The sequence below is a fragment of the Zonotrichia albicollis genome, chromosome Z (assembly GCF_047830755.1).
Source record: "Zonotrichia albicollis isolate bZonAlb1 chromosome Z, bZonAlb1.hap1, whole genome shotgun sequence".
In the NCBI taxonomy this organism is placed as follows: Eukaryota; Metazoa; Chordata; class Aves; order Passeriformes; family Passerellidae; genus Zonotrichia; species Zonotrichia albicollis.
The window spans coordinates 1,053,271-1,074,751 of record NC_133860.1 but is presented as its reverse complement, the minus strand read 5'-3'; the positions used below and the strand labels follow the sequence as shown (position 1 = coordinate 1,074,751).

The following is a 21,481-nucleotide window of genomic DNA, read 5'->3' as shown; positions in this document are numbered from 1 at the left end:
ATGAACATTTCTATGTATTTCACACTCAGTATTAAGGTGTTGGTTTGTTGAGTTTAATCTGTAATCCCATGAATTATTATGTACTTTAGAGGGCCAGAAATAGGATGTTCAGGTATATCTGAACTCGTGGAGACATATGGGCATGCCAGCCCTCTCCCTTGGAGAGGGAATGGGCTATGATAAGATCCCTTGAATGGGCTATGATAAGATCTTCTCAAACTCTCATGGATTGAGAAATCCTCCCTGGTCATGGTGAGTTCCCAGCATGCTTTGGAACGCCACGCAGATTTGTTGGGACTGACTGGTTTTTCCCCTTTGTACCACCCCCGCTTTTCCCCACAAAACCCCCAGCTTCTGCCCCATTCAGGAGGGAGCTGCCATCACCAGCATCCTTCGTGGGGCGCTGGAATAAAGGCACCTCTGCGAAACAGCCACACGGTGCCCCTGTCTCCTTGTCCCTCTGTTGGCCAGGGCACACCTCGCAAGGCAGCGCTGAAATCACTGCTAAGAGCTGAGCTGCCTGCCCCTTGCTGAGGTTACCCTGTGGCTGAAGCACTGCCTAAGGCTCCTACGAAGTTGTCTCTTGCAGGACCTCTCTCTGGGAAGGCTGCGGCGTCCAGGTCAAGCCATCCCCGACCGGCCGCCTCCACATGAACGAAGAAGTGCAGTGGTTTTCCTCTTGTTGCTGACTTTACTGACGTTAGGGCAAAATAATCAGTATTTACAGTCACAGTGCAGACCCTACAGCATAAGGGGTAGTGACATGGAAAATTAATTGTTTGCAGCCAGACCAGTTAGAGACTGTCTCTTAAAAAGTTTGTTTCAAGTGCCACAGAACAAAGTTCTAACTTACAACAGATTGTGAAACAATGCAAAGATTTTGGGCAAAATCCCCATCTCCCATACCTCAGCCTCAATGTACAACCTTATCCATGGGGATATTTTGATGTGACACAGGGAAAAGTGCTACAAAATGCCAACAATTAAATAAGCATTGCATCTGAGGGAGATGTTGATCCAGCAAGGTCAGCCACACTAATGGTCTGTAAAGGATGCCTGTGATTCACCAGCAGAACACCATTTACCCAGTTCCCAAAAATCTCTACAGATCTTGTCAAAGTACAGACTACAAATCTCTTGTTTAGGAGCATCTCTTGAAAGACATCTCAAATTTGTTTTTCACAGGATTCATCTGTAAGCCAGCACTATATTATACCGGGGTTGTTAGGAGATGGCACTTGCACAGACTCACATCAACTGTTTAAGTATGGGACTTAGCAAACAATGCAGCTCTTTGTGTCACAGACTGCCCTTAAGCATTTTCACACCACCATGCACAAGAACAATTCAATCCTGATGGCAGTGACTCAGATCTGCCGAAAATATAAAGCCAAGGTCACTGCAGAGAGGTTTTACTCAAATGTTGAGATTAAAAAAAAAAAAAAAACAACCCAATAAGAAAGGAACCCCAAACTGGAAACAGTACAAATTAGAAGCAAGCAAGAAATAGAGATCCTTGATGCACCAACTTCTAGACACTGAAAATCTTGTTAATAATAGATTGCCTATACACCTAGAATATTGCTTAATGCTATATTAATTGAATATTTATGTGCAGAAGTGACTGACTACATCACTAAATACATTTTGTCACTACTACAAAAAAACTCCAGCTTCCATTATTTAATGGAATCCATCCCATTTTAAAGTACCACAGTGGGCAGTCTCCTATTCAAAACTCTATGCTAGTATTTGTAAACCATTGGAAAGAAAAGCCCCAAAAAAAACCAAAATTAAACTCAAAAGCATAGAATTATTAACCCTAACAACATTTTGGAAAGCCACTACTATTTGTGAACAAAAGATGCTCAATCTCTCAGTTGAGTATTTTCTTCTAGCACGTTACTCAAGTTGATTCATATCCAGCAACTACTCTGATTCTCTCCAACAGTGAGCCAAGAGTTACCTCAGAGACTGAATCAGTGAGGTGGCTATTTGCTTTATTCAGCGCTGGGTAAGTGGGGGATTGTTCCTCCTACATATACATTCAACACTTTACACAGCACAATTTATGGTAAGATTTCATGTATATTCATTATATTCCTTGGGATAGGCATGGTTATACAAATTATTTTTCTGAAATCATTAATATCATTAGCATAGTTGATGAGCAAGCATGGTGAACTCTGGTGGTTGCCCTGAGGAAAGCTGCAAGTCTTCCTCAGGGATCACTGCAATGAAGGCCAGAAGTCTTCCTCACTTTGCACACCTTTCTTTCTGAAGAAGAGGCAGTCCTTCATCAGCAGTTTCTGCATCAGTTTCAACAGGTTCTGTTCCTCTCATCTTAACAAGGTGCATTCTGTTTCTCTTGACAAGGCTGAGGCATATCCCCCTTCTTAGGCTTGTCCTTAATACTTGCTGACTCTTAACAGTTAACTAACTCATGCTTACATGAGGTAACTATTGATCAACTCCTTTCAACTCCAGCAGCAAATAAACCCACAAGTCCATCAGAGACTAATCAAAATACAATAAAACCTCCACTGAAAATGTAGCTTTGTTTTCTAGCAACGAAAAATGTCTCCAAGTTTTCTCCATTTAAGAGCCTGGGGAAATCCAGGCTCATAATCATGACACCCAAGAATTTACTGCCAGGGTGAACACATGAAGCTCCTGTTATAGATAGATAATGAGATGATTTGCTCTTGCAATTAAAAGATAACTATTGTGTGAATATTAAGAAAACCTGTGGTGAGGTATAGTTATGTTATTGCAGTTTAGATGTCCTCTGTTTTCTCCCTGTATTCTTGCCATCAGACAGCCAGGGTTGTCTAGGACAGGTAGAAAAAAAGGTGTGCACGTGTCCCTTACATGGGGCAGCTGAGAATGGAAAACCTTGTTGCTTAGGGGATGTGGCATGGCAACACCTGACCTCCAATCAAGTTACAAAAAAGCAGTTTCCATCAATAAATGGCAAAGAAGAGCTGACTGACATACTCTGGGAGGGGCCCAGGCTTGATAATGTAACCTCTAGGGGTATAAAAGACTGAGCATCCATCTTGAAGATGAACTGGCCATGCGGTGTGCATTAAGGGCAGTTCCCAGAGCTGTAGCTTTTTCCTTATTTAGTCCTTTTGTTGTGTTTTTGTTAAGGTTTCATAAAAAACCTTAAAATTTTCAAAGTAAGCAGTGGTTTTTCACATCCCCAACAAGACTTCAAGACTAAGGGACAAAGCTTCTCCCTTCAGCTCCCCACAGCAGCTCTAGGGAGTCTCTCTCCATTGCAAGATCTCCTTTGTCAGTCTACAGTGACAAGAGTTGGCTGCAGGAGGCATTTGCATGGGAGCTCTCCCCACATGGGGGAAGAAAAAGAAGAGGTGATTCCTGAGGAAAGAAAACAGCAACGCTGTTTGGGAAGACACCAGCATGAGTTTGCTACAATTCTAGGTCAAAAATCCCTTGAATAAAGCAACATCCATCCATGGGGCAGCACTTTAGCTTTGATGACAATGCTGACAAAATTGCTGCCCCTTCCTGCTGCTGTAGCTGACTCCAAATCACGAGAAATGGCCAACTCTGCCAAAGACAGGCAGACATGGTGAGATAAAACCAGCTAGTCTTCTGAAAAGGAGACCAAATGAATATGTTCTAACTCCCTCTTTTCGCCCTTTCCCCAGCCAAGACAGAGCAATGTCCTTCCTCTCTGTCACTGATGGTTACCCAGGCAGGGGATGTAGGGTGGGGACAGAGCCTGTAACTGCTCCCAGTGCCCTCACCAGGGGCTTCCACTGCCCTGTCGTGCCATACCAGGCCCTGCCCTTCCCTTCCCTGATGTGTGGAGCGCGGCCACCCCCGGAGCTGCCCCGCCCGCAGCCCCGGCTCTGCCGCGCTAGTCCCCTCCAAGTCCGGCCTGCGCGGGGTGCGATCAGCGCCACGGCGGAGCTGCCGCTGCCCTCCAGGCTCAGCGCCAGCACCCTCCCCGCCAAGCTGTGGCGCCTGGTGAACAGCCCCCGCGTCCGCTCCGTGCGCTGGGACAGCCGGGCCCAGGGGCTGCTCGTCGACCGCTGGCTCTTCCAGCGGGAGCTGCTCAGCCTGAGCAATGCCTGCCAGGCGGCCCCGTACTCCTTACAAGCTACGCAGTTCCGCAGCTTCGTGCTCCAGCTCCACCGCTACAGCTTCCACAGGGTGCCGGGCTGGGTTGGCTCAGCTGCGCTAGGCAATGCTGGGGCCTGGCTCCGCTCCGGCACCGCCGTGACCGCCCCAACCTCCTTGCCCGTATCAAGCGCTGGAGTGCGGCCAACAGACAGCAGCTGGCGGCGGGGCGGGAAGGCTACAGCCGCTTCCAGCAGCTGCACACGGAGCGGTGTTGCCCTCTTCCCCACCGGGCAGCTGCCATAAACCGGTGAGACGGGGTGGGAGCTGCGGGTGGCGTGGGCTGCGGCCGTGGGCACTGCCCGGCGGGGCAGGAGCGGGCCCTGCCCGTGCTGGGGCTGCTCAGCGCAGCTGCCCCGGCTGGCACAGGGCTGTCCTTGGGCAAGGCAGCTGTGCCGGCCGGGCCCGGCAGCTGTGCCGGCTCTGCCGGGCTGCCGGGGCTGCGGGACAGTCCCGCCGCGGCTGCGCTCATGACAACCTGGCCCGCTCGGCTGCAGCTGGCCCAGCCGTGCGCCGTGGCTGGCGCTGCTCCTTGCCCTGCCCTGGGATGCCTGGGGGGCTCTCTGTGAGTGCGTGTGAGCCGAGGGCTCAGTCCTGGTCACGCCCAGCTGGAGGGAGCCTCCTTTCCCTCTGGGGCACTGGGGAAAAGATCTACCAGTTGGGTTTCTTGCAGCTGTCTCCTGCCAAGGAACAGCAGCAGGACAGTTCTCCCAGACAGTTGAACAAATAGGGGAGAGCTAAATGGAGAAGGAATTGCTAGTTGAATAGCCCCAGAACATATGGGGGGTTTTGTCTTCTGCTTTCTTGCCCTGTTTGGGACGTTGGGAGCTTTTGTTTTCTCTGACAGAAGTACAGTTGCTGACAAGGGAAACACACCCAAAGACCAATAGCAACCCAGCCTTCCCTTTGCTTCCCTTTTCATCTTCCCTCACTGATACACAGTGCTCTCATACCAGGACCTCAGTGCTGCCTCACCCGAGGATTATTTAGAGCTGACTCCAGGCCCTTCCAGGCTAAGTGCAGGTGCTCACGACTCTGAGGTTTTCCTAGCTTCTCCCAAGAAAGTGTTTGCCACATCTGGACTTCTCAGGGTTTCATTGGAGGAGCCACGCACAAGCAAATTTCATCTCAACCATGAGCTCTTCATTCTGCTGATTCTCATGGAGTTTAAATGCCAACCTGAGCTCATCATTCCTCTAGTTCCCATAGACCATTACAACCCTTCCATGGCCTCTCCAGAGAGGAGCAGCTGCACATCTTCAGAGCAGCAGTTGCCAGCCCGCAGGCCATCAGGTAGGGAAAGAGCTTCTACCTTTGCTTTTCAAGCAGGTCCGGGTTAATGACCCTTTCTGGAAGTCCATCCGGAAATCCTTCAGTTTTTGCCTCACAATTGTCATGAGAAAAGGACCACCGAAGGGTTAAAAACTGTTGAGCAAGTTGGGAAAGAAAGTCTCATGCGTATTTAGTGTGTTTACAGATGGTGTCTGCAGAACATGCCATGCTGTACTCGAAGGGGGCATGCTGCCCTGTTCTGAACAATGGAACTGGACTTTCTTCCAAACTTCCGGCCTGGCTGGACTGAGCTCTGGGGCAGCTCCCCCCCTCCAAGAGAAGACCCCTCTTGCCTGTCTTCAACCACCCTGACAGACCAACAGAGATGCGAATCCCCTCATCAAAGAATCAAGAACCCTACTGGCACCCTATTGGCACCCCCATGGCACCCCCCTGGCCACCTCCTTCCAGAGACTGGGACTGTACCCCCTCCCAACTCAGGGAAGGGGGAGAACCTGCCCAGAGTAAATGTACCTGCGAGCATTCGGCCATGGAAACAATGGAATAATCTATCCTTTTCCCCTCCATGGAAACCTAATTTCGGCCACCCTTCCCCCAACCAAGAACAGTATATCTGGAGTTCGGTTCGACTGCCTCTCCAGGATCTCCCCAAGACGTGTACCAGCCAGCATCGGCGGCGGGACCCCAAAGGCATCACGCCTTGGTAGCTATACCCCATTCCCTAACATTCTTTCCTTCCTTTTTCCCTTCTCTTCCCCGGATCCTCTAACCTAACACATATTTAGCTGTGGTTACCATCAATAAATTGCATCTTGTTGATTTGCTACTGCAAAACCCCTGTGCCTTTGCTGGTTACTTTTGCACCCAAAAATCATTCGTCACCCGTTCATTTTGGGCAGACCTTCACACCCTTTAAAGTGTTTTCCTGCAGTGATCTATCATGGGTAGATATCAAGTGAGAATCAGGTAGAAAGTGTCAAGTCACCTAGGAAGAGGGACCTTGAAAACAGAAAGATTCTCTGACTGCTTTTCCTGTCCTGGCTGCAGATTTGGAGGGTGTTCTGGGCATTTTGCAGACAGCCTCTGTAGGGGTACAAGGGCAAAGCAAGTTATTGCCTAACAAAGTGGTCAGTGTTAGGCGCACTCTCCTCTCTTTCTGAATGAAGCCAAACTAGGACCCCGATAGGATATTGTAGATGTTTAAGACTGTCTGCCCTGCAAATCAAGCCATGCCATTGAAATGAGCTCTGTGCGCCCCACAACAGCTGCAGCTGCAGAACATTGCCTCACCCACAAGGCTGGTTTTAGAATAAACTCACAGTTTCATTTCGGCGTGTGTGTCTGCAGATCTGGGCTCTTCCTAGGTGAATCCACTTTCTGTGGTCTTTTGTGATGAGAAACCAAATGTAGCCAAATCCCAAAGCTGCTGGGAAGATGTAAAAGGCTGTGATTACAAGGGGTTTGTGTGTGTTGAGTGTGTGTGTGTGTGTCTATATCAGATTTCCAGTCCATGCTTTAATCTATGTACATGCCAACCTGGATAAATATTTTTAAGAGGAAGAACTCACTCCTCCAATCCCCTGGGAAGTCTGAACACATTTCTGGAATGGAGGTTGCTGTGTGCTTCCTGTGATGTTTGATGCAAGGCAGCACTAGAGCTCTGCGTCCCAAAGACACATTGTGGAGCCTGACCAATGTGTTTGGATTCTTGCAGCCATCCCAGACACTTCAGCCCCCAGCACTCCAGCTGGCAGTGCAGGTTGTGCAGCATGGACAGCCCCCAGCTGGCTGTGGAATACTCCTGGGGAAGAGGAATTGCCACCGCCGGATCTGGACATGGTGCTTGAGACGCCGGAGGAGATGTTTTCTCCCTCTGCTCAGGTAACTGCATTGGACAGGGAAGAAAGGGGCTGGACTGAGAGCTTGTGAATGTTGTTGCATGGCTGAGAAGGAAAAGCTCCTCGAGTTCAGCTGTGAATGGAAAGGAAGGCTTTGCTTGCTGAAAGAAGATTTCCAGAAGAAGAGGGAATGAAAAAGGGGGACAGCCCTTAAATGAGGATGAAAGGTGTTCACCGTGTTTGGTTGCTCCTACTGGGAAGCATCCCTGGTGCAGGGGCATTTGTGGTGAGGAAGGGGAAGCTTTGTAGGTTCTAAGAGGCTTTGTTTGCTGGGAAAGAGGAGAAGAGTGTTTGGAGAAGTGGCACTGAAGGCCAAGTGTCCTGTGCAGGGAGGGGCATGCCAGAGGTGCCTCTGTAGCAGCAGCAGATGTGGGCTGTGCCTCTTTTGGGTGGCAAGGCCGAGGCAAAGCAAGGGCTGGGCTGCAGCTGCTGCTGCTGTGTGAGCCCTGCTGTGGTGTGGGCGCTCCCAGAGCTGTGGCTGGGGCTGGGCTGCAGCTGCAGCTTTCTTGTCCTCTCAGTTAGCCGCTGCCTGCAGTCCAGTTTCCATTGGGAAATCCTCAGCTGGGCAAACTGGCCAGTCGTGCTGTCCGTGCTGCAGAGCTCAGTCGCCTTGCTCTTGGGCATCTCTGTGGGAAGAGATGTGTGTTCCCATGCTGTCCCTGCCAAGCTGCAGCCTGGATGAGACTGCTGTGCTCAGGGCAGTGGAGGGAAGAGCACATCCCTGTGCCAGGAGCTGGCAGGACTCCTTCCTTAGCAGCCATTCCATGTGTTCGGTGTCACCCCCATGTTCAACACTGTCAGCTTTGACAGCTTTTGGACTGTGTTTGAGAAGTCAAATCTTTTTGACTGTTGAAGGGCTTTGGGGCCCAAAGTTCTTGTTAGGAACAAGGGATTAAATGTGTGAGCTATGGAGGTGTTGGACCAGGTGTTTTGTGTAAGTGGTGAGAAGAGTTTCTTCCTTTCTGTTTCTCTTTCAAGGGGAATATTCATGTTGCCCCTGAGTCTTCAAGAGGGGAGCCTGTGGACAGAGCTGCAGCAGAGGGAGCTTTGCCTGGCACCGAGAGCTGCAGGAACAATTCCCAGGAGCCCGAGGAGCTTGGTAAGGACAGAGCCCCCACTGGTTTAGAGAGGGGTGAGATGGCTGCTCTGAGCCTGCCTCTGGCAGGAAGGGAGATGAGAAGGGCTGAGTTCCTGTCTGCAGGCTTGGTGCTTCCTGGTGCTTTGAGTTCAAATCCTGCACGGGCACAACCTGCCTGAGCCCTGCCCTCCACGCTTTTCCAGAGGCTCTGACCCTGAGTCCTCTGCTGGGGCAAGAGAGCAGGGAATAAACCTGACCTTGTGGGAGTTGTGTCACCAAGCCGGGTGTCCCAGTTTTGTGCTGATGTCCATGGATAAATTTGCTGCAGTGTGTCAGTGAGCTGGAGGCAACACTGAGTGACTCTTGAAGCAAGAGAGGAAAAGCCCAGTAAAAGGTCAGGGTAGAAGTCTGAGCTTTTTGTCTCCAAGCATTAAATCAATGTAGTGCCAGTCTGCTGATAGCTGTAGTGAGATACATTAAAAATACAAGCATCAGAAACTCTGAGGCCAAGGAAATCATTAGTCACTAATCCAGCAACTCAAAGAAAAACTGAAATTACCCCAAGTTAGGGAGAACTAAAGGAGAGATAGAGCACTTTGGATCTGCATTTTTGAGTAAAGCTGGTGCAGCCTGCAGGCCTGGTAGGGAGCTCTTTCCCTTCCAGCTGTGAAACCCACAATACATTGCTTAGAATTTTTAAAACTTTAATACTAACAGGATAAAAAAGGACAATATTTGCAGCACTGGGGTGCTCTTGGCCAACACCCAAAGAACACCTGTTGTATAGAGACAGTGTTATCATTTTACTGTTACATTTCTGAGATGCATTAACGTGTTTCATGCATTATTCAAACATTCTTGGGAAATTTCTGATGTTTTGGAATCTCCTTTGTGTGACTTCACACTTCGGTGTGGGTGGCCAGAGCAGCTTCCCCAGGCAGGTGCTGTCGGGGTGCCTGCAGCACCAAGAGCGTCTCCACTTTGGGCTGCCTGGACAGCTCCCCCAGCCCCCCAGACGCCTGAGCCCGGGTGGTGAAATCAAAGCGTCACCAGAGTGACGAGAAGACTCTTGGCATGGCAGATCCAGCAGGGCTTAGTGAGGGAAAATCCAAGGGTCCAGGTGAGGTGAGGGTGAGGAAGGAAATAGGAGCAAGCAGAAGGACAACTGCTGCTGAAGGGAACCAGGGGCAAAGAGCCAGGAGCAGGGGTGGGGCCAGGGTATATAATTGGGAGAAGGTAGAAGGGCCCAGGGTACAAATTATCCAATGGGGAAGGGAGTCAGGGGTGGAGTTAATGTGGAGTGACACAGGACACACCAATGGGAGATGAGAGTGGGAGGGGTCTCTCAGGGAAAGTCAATGGAGGAATGGGGAGTACAGAACTTTCTGGAACTGGGGGACAGACAGCAGTCGATTGACAACAGCCCATTAACATTAACAAGGAAACAACCATTGGGAATTGTGCCAGTCTGTCACCCTAACTTAAACAGTGGTGTCCTTCTGTGGCATTCCAGGTTCGTCTTCTCCATGGCTGTCTTCCACATCTCCCTCTTTTTTGTTTATTAAATAAACATTTCCTTGTGTTTTGTCGATTGTTTTTTAAAAACACAGCAGTGCTGCTTGAAACAATAACAACTATGAGGAAGGACCCACAATAAACTTTTAAGAATGGGGGCCACCCACCCAAGAATGCCCCACTGCATGAGCATTTTGCCCATCATGTCCACAACTTTATCTTCAGTAACAAGAGTCTTCATTTGCTCTTGCATTTGTTTGATGTTGGCCTGGATCGATGTGCTTTTTGATGACAGGTTAAAACAACAAAGTCCTTCAAAATCCTCACAACCATGGCCATGGGAGAGCAGCAGGAAGTTGAGCGCCACCCTGTTCTGAGGGGTGGCATGTCTGGTGGTTTCCTTGTCTGCTAGAAGGTCTGATAGGGCAGCAGACGTAGCGTTGGTCTGCTTACTAAGCCAGCACTCCAGGTGAGAAAGCTCACTGAGGGCCTTTGCAGCTGCAAGCCATGGTAGAAAGATGGAAACCTTGACTATCTTTATCTTGCCCCAATTATAAATTTTGTCATCACATTTTTGATCCAATTGGGGGTACAATCGTTTTTTGCACACCAATTGAGTTTCTCATTTCCAAATTTTTTAATTTGTGGAGTGTTTGGAGTGAGGGTAGTAAGCTGACCAAGGCTGCAGGGGCCCCCTTTGATCTTCAAGGGGATCCCTGCCCACACCCTGTCACCACAGATGAGAAACACTCCCTTGGGAAGCACTCTGGGAAACTGAGAGGACTTAGATAATGTTTTGGCAGTATAATTGCACCAGCCAACAACATTTCATCTCTTACCATTTAGTGATATATGCTTTCTTAGTATCATCTGTGGTTTGGATTTCTCATGCCAATTTTGTTGGGGTGGTTCATAGAAAAAGTTTACACAATAAGTAGCTTTTGAGGAGCCCAGTAGGTCTAGTTCCTGGGGCTCTTGTGGCGTATGTGTTATGATCTTCGTCCACTTGTCCCAGGTGTCTACCGGGCTGAGCTTCTTACCTGCATGGGAATATTCATTTGGTGATGGGGGATTCCTACCAGACACGTAGACAGCAGGTCTTTTACACTTCCCATGGCCATGCAAAAGTTATCTTGTTTGAGAGATTGTGACAATGTGACGCATACATTTTCTGTTGGTTGTGGCACAACCCATCCAACCACTGTTTGGATGCACAGGAGGACAATGACGCTGGCAGCAGCAGTTAAGGTATTTTGGGGTGTCCTGGGAGTGGCCATCTGGTCTTCAAGTGAGTCAGTTATTAACTGCTTCAGCACTGATAGAAACATGAATGGAAAAGCTAGTTGTCACTGTAATTTTCTTTGATTTATCTCTACTATGCATTAGATCTTTGGTTTTCCTATCTGTCTCATCCTCATATTTAACTCAATAGGTTAGAGAAACAGGTAATGGGGTTATGGGGGTAATGGGTAGGGGTTATGGGAGGGATTGAGGGAATCCCTCAATCTGTAGGGTTACTGGCTATGGGGAAATATCTCCAGGAAATTAAGACTCTGGTGATGACATTTGGCTGGGTAGACTTCTTTCTTTGGTGACGCCAGGCAACAGTGTCCTCTGAAGCGTTCTGCATCGGGGTACGTCGACGTGGTCTGTTGTAGTTTTACCATCTGTTGCGGTGTTCAGGTAAGTTTGGACAAATATTCCTGGGATCCATCAGGGGCCTTGCTCTGTGGAAACACACCCGTACCCTCTTCCCCAGGTTATCAGGGGGTACAGACCTTTGATACATTTTGAGTCGGGGTCTTTTATTAAAACAGGAGGTCTCTCTTTTAAATGGGCATAAGTGTTGCTATGGAAGTGTCTGAGAATAGGTGGGTTTGCCTCCTTCGCAGAGCAGTTCCTAAAGTTCATGACTTGGTCATAAAATGCTTTGCAAAGTCTTTCTGTTGGGGACATAGTTAACTCAGCATTGTGCTGTTGTTCAAGTATTCTTTTTATTTCTTTATGAACTCTTTCAACCACTGACTGGCCAGTGGGGTTATGAGGAATGCCAATACAATGGTTGATGCCCCATAATTGTAAGATTCTTTAAACTGTTCTGAGGTGAACCCAGGGCGATTGTCTGTTTTTATAACTTTTGGGATGCCTAAGGTGGCAAATGCCATATAAAAATGCTTTATGATATCTTTTGACTTTTCCCCTGTGTGAGTGGAGGCGAACACTGCTCCAGAGAACGTGTGTATTGACACAGGTATATATTTCAAGCATCCAGATGGGGTATAGTGACTCACATCAGATTGCCAGAGTTCTAAAGCTCCCAAGTCTCTTGAGTTGACTCCTGATGTTATGGAAGGGAAAGGGAGGGACTGGCAGTTGGGGCAGGTGGAGATAATTGCCTTGGCTTGGTGTCTGGAAATCTTAAATTGACATTCCAAAGCTGGGACATTCTGATGGAGGAATGCATGGCTTAGACAAGCCTGTTGAAAGACATGTGGTACAGTGGGGAAAATGAGAGTGGCACTCACTGCCATTGCTAACAAGTCTACTTTCCAGTTGCCCTCAGTGATGTATCCTGGCAGCTCTGTGTGAGGCCGGCTGTGCAGGATGTAATAAGGTTGCTCTCTGTGGGAGATGAGGCAAATTAATTCAGAGAGGAGGCGGTGTAATTTTTTTTGGACTTCTTTGAGCAGGGCATGCTCTGCCCGCTCTGCTATCCCGGTGACATATGCAGAATCTGTGACTAAATTGAAGGGTTGTTGGAATTTTCTAAATGCTCTCACAACTACAGCAAGTTCTGCAATCTGAGGGGAGCCTTCAACAACTTGGACATCAGACTCCCCCTTCTGAGTGTCCGGGGCTCTCCAGGTGAACACTAACTCGTGAGATTTGCCTGAACCATCAGTGAACCTGTGATAGCGTTTTTAACATGAGTTTTATTTTTATAGGATTTTGGGGCCAAATGCAATGAATCTTTTAAAAGTCTGTGCTTAGAATAACGAATTGAAATTTGTCTGGGATAACTGTCTAATGAATTTTGCAGATGTTCATTTGTTTGTAGCGGAGAATCCAATTGTTCCAAAATATAAGGGAGGTAAATGCATGCCGGATCGCAAGCTGCGAGGGTCTGGAGATGATGTCGGCCTTTAATAATAAGTTTGGCTACCAGTTCTGTGGGGGTGGTAACTGTTGTACGTGGTTAGTGCAGCAGAAAAAGCCACTGGATGATGATTACTAGGTTTTTTGAAGTATCATCCCACTGAAAGAGCAGTGCTTGGAAGTTTGGGCACTTACCAAAAATACCAAGGATGAGGGGGAGGGACCAGTCAATCCGATGTGCCTGGTGGTGCTTGATGGCGTTGGCGACTTTCTCCAAACCTTCACAGGCTCCCAGCGTTAACGAGCATGGGGAAGCCAGATCGCTGTCTCCTCATAGAAGGTTGAAGAGCGGTGGCAGTTCTTCTGGGGTGAGGCCCAGGAGAGGTCGGAACCACGTGATGATGCTGCACAGCTGCTGCATGTCTCTTTATGTCTGGGGTGCTTGTTGATGGATGGAGTTTGAGGCACGATGGTCCTTCCCATAATTAAAAAACAGAGGTACTTCCACAGGCTTGATATTTGGATTCTTTCCTGAGCTATCTGAAACCCCACACTTTTGATAGCTGCGATAGTCTTGGAAAGTGCTATGTCTAAGTAAGACTTGGTGGAAGCACAGATTAGTTCGCCATCCATGTAATGTAGGATTATAGCTTCGGGAAACATCTTTTGCACTGGAGATAGTACTTGTGTGACAAAGGTCTGGCAGAGCACTGGGGAATTTTTCATTCCCTGAGGCAAAGTGACTCAATGGTACCTTTGGAAAGGTTCTTTATGGTTGACAGATGGGACAGAGAATGGGAACCTGAGAGCATCTCCAGGGTACAGCGGGATGTTAAAAAAGCAATCTTTGATATCAAGGGTCACGAGCTGCCAATCTCGGGGAAGCAAGGAGGGAGAGGGGAGGCCAGGTTGTAGGGGGCCCATGTCCTCAATAACCTCATTGACCTTACGTAGGTCTTTGCCGGGTTTTTAATAACAAAGACGGGGATGTTCCGGGGACTAGTGGATGGTACAAGGTGTCCCAGGCGCATTTGCTCTTCCACTAGTTCATGGAGCACGGTCAATTTTTCTTCTTGGAGGGGTGACTGGTCCACCCACACTGGTGTGTTGATCTTCCAGTGGAGAGGTGGGGAGGTATGCTCTGCAGTGGCCCATACTAAAATTCCCACTGAGGGTCGGGGATATCAAGGCAGGCTCCCCACTGGGAGAAAACATCCCTACCAAGTAATTTGATGTCAGAAGAAAGAACAAAAGGCTGAGTGGTGGCAATCTGCCCCTCGGATCCCTCCAAGCTTACCAAGTGTTTGCTTCTCAAAGAATTGACAGCTCCCTCAATGCCAGAAATTGTGGCACAAAGGGGCACCAGCTCCCAGTCACGAGGCCACTCTGCCTTGGGAAGGATGGTAAACGTCCATGCCGGTGTCTGCCACCATGTTCAGTTTGATGGACTTTCCCTTTTGGGAAACAACAGAAGAAATGAGCAGTCTTTCTTTACTTAAACTCTTAGAAAAATAGACATGAAAGTCATTATCATAATCTAAATAGCCTTGTCCAGATAGGATATACATTTGGGCAAAGGGGGACCCTTTGGGGGATGGTCAGCTCAGGTTCTTGAGGGAGAGTTCTGATGATCTTTTTTGTTTCTACGTTGGCATTGGTCATGTCCATTTTCCTCAGGAGCTGATCCCTGGCCTCAACATTATAATTTTGGTGCTCAATGGCTTCTCAGAGGCAGTCAACAAACTTAATAAATGTCTCTTCAATCCCTTGGTGGATTGAAGAAAAGTTCTGGAGGTGGGTATTTCCATCAGGGATCTTTAAAAGAAGCAGTCTTTGCAGCAGCTTTGATATCATCTAGAACATCAGCAGGTAGCATGACCTGGTCTTCTGGTCTGGAGAACTCCCCCTCCCCTGCTAAAGCTTCAAGGCCTTCTTCCACTTCTCCTAGCACAGCACTTTAATCATTTTTAGAAAGAATGGGCTTTAACAGTTTTCTCCATTGCATCTCCCATAATAAAAATTTAGTGGGAGAAAATAATGCAGTGGCAATATATCGCAAGTCATGAGGGATTACGACATTTCCAGTAAAAGTTAAGTCCAGAACATTTTTAAAATAAGGTGAATTCCAGCCATAATCTTTCACTGCCTTTCTCAACCCCTTCACCTCGGTGTATGGAATTTGCTCCCATAGCAGATTCCTCCCTTGTTTTTCAATGACCGGTGCCGCAAAACAATCAAGGTCTCTCATCAAGCCCAAATCACCCTCCCGTTAAGGCTTCTTCCCTGATCCACGTCCAGCTTTCTCCCGGTTTGATCGTGCTGCCGGGGGTGTTACTGTTCCCGTCCTCCTCGGAGGATGAGACCGGGCAGGCAAGGGCACAGAGTCTCTGACTGACTGGCTGGACCTGGTGCCTTGGGTGCCAGCAGGCTAAGATGGCCTGCTTCCGGCCAGGCCTACTTCCGGTTCTGGTGGCCTGGGAACCAGAAGAGGCTGGAGGGGGATGGGCGTGGTCTGGTGGTGGGCCTGACCCACCCACTGGGGTGTGGCCTTCATGGAGGCAGGCACAGCCCACAGGAGGTTCACCCAAGCGTGTGGTGGAAGGGACGGAAAGGGTGGGTCCCAACGTGACACCATCGAGGCATTCACAAATGTAGGGAAGGGACTCGATTCAGGGCTGGGGCTCGGCACATGATAGATGGGAGGTGGAGGGGCGGGAAAGCAAGGGGGTGAAGGAGGAGAGACACCATTTTGTGGAAAATAATCTAGGCGCCCGACTGCGTGATTGGCGACATTTTGTACTTCAGTGTTAACACGTTTAGAACTGGGGATTGAACTGGGAAACAGGGAGTTAGGCACGAGGGAGTGGACAGGGCTCAGGCTGAGTGGCCAGGTCCAGCATGAGAGAGGGACTGAATGGGGTGGAAGGCAGCAGGGAGTAGGTAACAATGCTGTGCCTGTGGGCAGGATTTGGCTCCCATCCCACTCATAGGGGAAGCAGAGTTAGAATCAGGGAGGGAGGAACATGGGAGAGGAGAACCGGGGACCCTGTTTTCCCACTTAGATTTTACTATCTTAAGAATTGAATCTAAAATAGGATTAACCTTGCCTACATTATAATTACCCTTAACTTGTATATCATAAATGCTTCACACAACTTTCCCCCAAAATGAAACCAAAGAAATGTCATCCCGAGTAATCTTGGGAAAATGTTCAAACAAAAAGTGAACAAAAGATTTGAGGTTCCTCTTTGAAAAAGAAATATCTCACAAAACCAGGGTAGCTTTAACTTGGACATAGAACTCTTGTTGGGCCGGGGACAAACGACTACCCATCTTTCCCCAAAACCCAAAATCTTCCCCCCATATGACAAAAAAAATACAAAAAAAAAAAAAAAGGACGAGGCTGTATGTGGTGCCCTCTCCCGGGCACCTGGCAGCCCTTGCTGCAAGCACTCACTGATCAAAGACACACAAGCAAAAGGAAGATGCCTGGGAGGGGCTGGCGGGCTCCTCTTGGTTCTTTGGCTTCTGGAAGCTTCCTCCAAAGTTGCAGTCTTCTCTCAGAAAAATCCAAAGGAGGATTTTTCCTGTCAGGCCTTGGAAGCAATTCCAGACAGGCCAGGAGTACCAGTCCTCAAAAAATGAAGGAAAAAGCTCCTCCTGGAGCTGGCTCCAAACGATGCTTTTTTCCTCACAATGCAGAATCACAGATCCATGGACTCTCGGGAGATGCTCTGCAGGACTGGACACCTGCCAAGGGTCCCTGTTCGGGCACCAACACCGTGTGGCCAGAGCAGCTTCCCCAGGCAGGTGCTGTCGGGGTGCCTGCAGCACCGAGAGCGTCTCCACTTTGGGCTGCCTGGACAGCTCCCCCAGCCCCCCAGACGCCTGAGCCCAGGTGGTGAAATCAAAGCGTCACCAGAGTGACGAGAGGACTCTTGGCATGGCAGATCCAGCAGGGCTTAGTGAGGGAAAATCCAAGGGTCTAGGTGAGGTGAGGGTGAGGCATTCCAGGTTCGTCTTCTCCATGGCTGTCTCCCACACTCTGGCTTATTGCATGACATCCTGTGTGTCAGGTCAATATATTTTATTTCTTCTTGTGTCTCCTTCCTGCTGTTTCACATCCTCTGATAAGGCTTTAGTATGTCCTCCTTAAATTTAACATGGTATTCTCTAATTGTTCTCTGGTGCTCTGGTTTGTGTCAGGGTTATTTTATCATTTGGACAGGTTGGTCATTGGACGGCCTTACACTGTTTTTAGTTACACACAAGCCTTTTTTTTCCCCTTATGTTTTGCTAGGGTCTGTAACACAATACACTCATCACACGATCATTTCCATAAGTGATGTGTAGATATTATATTCATTACACTACTATTTCTATGAGCAGCACAATGCACACTTAAGCTGATAGATTATGTTACTTTAACAAGCAGCTAAAAGAGTTCCAACTGATGCTATTTTTCAATACTTATAATCACTAACAACGTGCATAAGCTAATATATAAATGCCAAAGTCAGTATTATCTGGTCGTTTGTCCAAGAGCTGTTCATCCCAGAGCTGGTGGTTGTTTTGGAGGAGCTGTTGCTCACTGCAGAGGGCAGGTTGTAGATGGCAGGGAACGGTGCTAGTTCATTACTCAGCTCCCAGCACCTTCAGCTTCAGCCATTTCAATGAGGACTGAGGTCTCTGTCAGCACAGAGAAAGAACCAGGCAGGGCTTCTCTGTGGCAGCTGGGGCTGTCTGTGTTTCAAGCTCTCATGGGGGCCCTTTGCAGTGCAAGGGCTTTGAGTTTATTGGGATACTTCAAAATTTCAGATGTTTTAAACACTTGGATGGAGTCTGGCTATTTGAAGAGCAGGTTTCAAATTGCCAAGTGAGAGTCTGCCTTTCTGGCCATCTTTTACAGTCTTTGATAGAAGGACAGTAACTTCCAAAGGGAAGGATGAACAGAAGCCAGTACTGACCTAGTGTTCCCATTGCTTCCCAGATTTCCAGCTGATCTGCCCTGTCAGGAAGGCTGCCCTGCATGGGAAGAAGGATCAGAGGGAGAGCCTGTGACCATCGGGCAGGTGGAATCCCTTCATGTATACATAGATTTATAGATTTCTACAATTCTATTTCTATATCCATATAGTTACATTTATAGATTTATAGAGGTGTGTTTATATGTGCATGTATATACACCTATACAGTTAAATTGATCTATATTGTTATAGATGGGATAGAATTAGTTACATTTCTAGATTTTGAGATTTACATTTATATATTAATAGAGTTACATTTAGACGCCTACATTTAGACGTCTACATTTAGATGCTTGCATTTAGGCACTTACATATAGATTTAGAAATGCGCATAATTATTTATTTAGAGGTATGTGGAAGTTTAGATGCATAGATTGAGCTGTGTAGGCCTAGGCTGCATCTTTACCTCTTTCCCCCTCGGCTGCCTTTTTCACCTCTTGCTTTTCCCCCGGTGCCCCCTGTGTCCCCTGTCCCTGTGCTGGGTCCGAGCTGGCGGCCGGGCCGGGCGGAGCAGCACTTCCAGCCCCGGCTGTCCCTGGAGCGGTGGGAGCTGCCGCTGGCCCCAGGCACTGTCCCCTGAGGAGCTGCTGAAGGACGGTGAGACTGAGGGGGCTGAGGGGGCTGAGGGGGCTGAGGGGGCGGTGGCGCCCAAGGGACGGTGACCCTGAGCTGCTGCTGGGGCTGAGGGCTGTGGGGCAGCCGAGGGCCATGGTGGCACTGAGGTGACAGGGAAGTGGCACAGGCTGATGGGGTGGCGGGTCTCAGGGGACGGGATGGCTCAGAAGGGACTGAGGGGGATGAGAGGACTGTGAGGGGCTGAAGAAACTGAAGGGGGCTGGGGCTTCACCGAGAGCATGGTGGGGCTGAGGGGATGGAGGGGGCCAGCAGGGAGCACAGAGGGCTCCGGGACTGCAGCTCTGTCAGGCCTTGGAAGCAATTCCAGAGCCTCCACTTTTGCCCCAGCTGCAAGGAAGACCTTGAGGACAGCCACAGACTGACGGGAGGCAGCAGGGAGGAGCTGAAGGACAGCAGCAAGAGCAGTGAACGGGGACCTGCTGCTGCCAGCCTGGAGAGAGCCCAGGTGAGGCCACAGGCCCGGGCAGGCAGGCTGGGGCTGAGGCTGCCATGGGCTGCGGCCGTGGGCACTGCCCGGCGGGGCAGGAGCGGGCCCTGCCCGTGCTGGGGCTGCTCAGCGCAGCTGCCCCGGCTGGCACAGGGCTGTCCTTGGGCAAGGCAGCTGTGCCGGCCGGGCCCGGCAGCTGTGCCGACTCTGCCGGGGCTGCGGGACAGTCCCGCCGCGGCTGCGCTCACCACAGCCTGGCCCGCTCGGCTGCTTTCTCTTTCCGACCCTCCTGGGGAGGCTCTGACATTTCCTCTTCCCTGATGGAAGTGCAGCTGCTGCCAAGGGAAACGTCCCCATACTCACTCAGTGTTCCCTTTGCTTCCCAGATGTCCCATCTGCTGCCCCTGCCCAGGAGAGCTGCTCTGCACGGGAGGAGGAGACCGAGGGAGAGGCTTTGAAGGTGGGGCACCTAGGATCCCTCTGCTTGGAGCTCTGTTTTAAGATACATGGACTTGAATGTGAACAGGGATTATTATATGGATATGTACTTATGTAGCCTGCTATTTGTACAGGCATATTTCTATATACATGGTATTATATTTATGAGTTTAGTATGTATATATGTACATATATACATACATACAGGTTTGCATTTACATATTTGTGTGTATATGTATCTAGTTCTTTATGTATGTTGTAATATCTGTGTTTAGATTTCCCTATGTATACAGTTGTGTAGTTATCTATTTATATGGATTTAGTTTTCGGTATATGTCTTTTTTAATAGCTCTATTGGAATTTGTTTAAGTATGTATGTCTGGGTTTATATTTTTAACTGTATATTGATCTATCTCTACATATATTATATTTACATATATATCCAGATGTATAGCTGTATATTTGTATCGATGCTTCTGTACAGATATTTAGATTGGTACTGCTGTTTGTCTCTTTATAAATAGGTTTGTTTTATGTATCTTGTTTCTGGAATGTAAAAGGTAACATTTAATCTATATTCACATGCGTGTATTGTGATAGTTGTATATGTATTCAGTTCTATTTAAATGTGTATGGAGTTGTTTTGTGGTGGAATTCTATTTGTTGAGTTCTTGGTATTAGAGAGAGATACTGATATTTTTTGTATTTCTGTATGGGCTGTATGCTTGTCATAATATGCAATAAATTGTTAATTTTCCCTTCATCTCTGTGTATAGTGAGTGTTTGTAGAGGTAGGCAAAAAATTAGTTTTTGTTAACAGAAGTTGTTATTTGTATGTTTCTAAATAGTGTGGTGTGACAATTAATTTTTTTTTAACTTTAGCTGAGATCTGTATACTTCTGTGTTGTCAGTGCTGGTGTAGCGATTTGTAAGAAATGCCATTTGTCAGCTGAGATGGGTGTTCTGTGATCTGTGCTACCCAAAGCCATGAGCAGATGTAAATGCTGGAGGATTTTGGCCATGCAAATCTCCAGCCATGCCCAGCACATGCCCCACCTGCACTCAGGCTGGGCAAGGGAAGCGCAGATTTGGGAGGGTAGCAGAGCCCCACGTTGGCTCAGAACTCACTGCAGAGGCCTGCTGCCTGAGAAAAAGATCAAGGGTACATGTAATATATTCTATTTATTACAGTATATATATTAAAATGTATATTATGTAATATATTGTAGGAATCCTTAAAATCAGAGGGTTTTGGGAAAGCTGCTCATCAGTGAGGAGTATTTCTAGCCTAGAGGAACATAAAAATAAAAAGACCATGGACAGTGCCATTGCCGGGGGCCCGGCTGTTAAAAAGAGGAATGGATTGTCCCCTTCGCTGTCTGTAGCTGATACCCCTGTCAGTAATAAGTAGCAACTCTGGGGGCTTCTGGGCAACAAGATGGGAAACCATCTCTCTAAAGCAGAATGGGACGTCTTTTACCAACTTGAGACAATTTTATAGGGTAACAGACATTCAGTCATCTCAAAGCATGTACTAAAAGACTTACTAATCTGGGTAAAAGTGAATACTCAAAATACAGACTTGAAGTCTGCTTTTACTTTTGATTTCTGGGACCAGATCAAGTGGAAAAATTACAATCTAGTGTCTCTCAAAAAGGAAGAAACTTTGGTCAAACTAATGCCTGTCTCCAGACCTTTAATGGAGAGCTTTAAACAGAATGATTGTAACAGAGATTTTCTCGAAAACAAAACAGAACACCTGGCTCTGAGACTTTAATTCCGAGTGGTGCTGGGCCTTCGTCCTCCTCTGGGGGAATCTCGGGTTTTGTTCAGGGTTCCTTCCCTTCTCCTGGTGTGTCCAGGGTTTCCCCAGGCAGTGTGGACAACACTCCGAAGCCCGGAAAAGGGGAATCAGATCAGC

The 21,481-nt window shown here is 48.2% G+C and overlaps 1 protein-coding gene across 1 annotated transcript; it reads left to right on the top strand.

Annotated features, from left to right (window-relative positions):
- The first annotated feature begins 3,566 nt into the window (after positions 1-3,566).
- LOC141727136 (heat shock factor protein 5-like) lies at positions 3,567-20,295 on the top strand. The gene is given in 8 exon segments (XM_074533031.1): positions 3,567-3,598; positions 3,780-4,179; positions 4,182-4,402; positions 7,160-7,326; positions 8,322-8,442; positions 18,023-18,656; positions 19,023-19,140; positions 19,509-20,295. Coding segments are annotated over 4 exon segments (786 nt in total). The 3' UTR covers positions 7,293-7,326; positions 8,322-8,442; positions 18,023-18,656; positions 19,023-19,140; positions 19,509-20,295.
- The last annotated feature ends 1,186 nt before the right edge of the window (positions 20,296-21,481 follow it).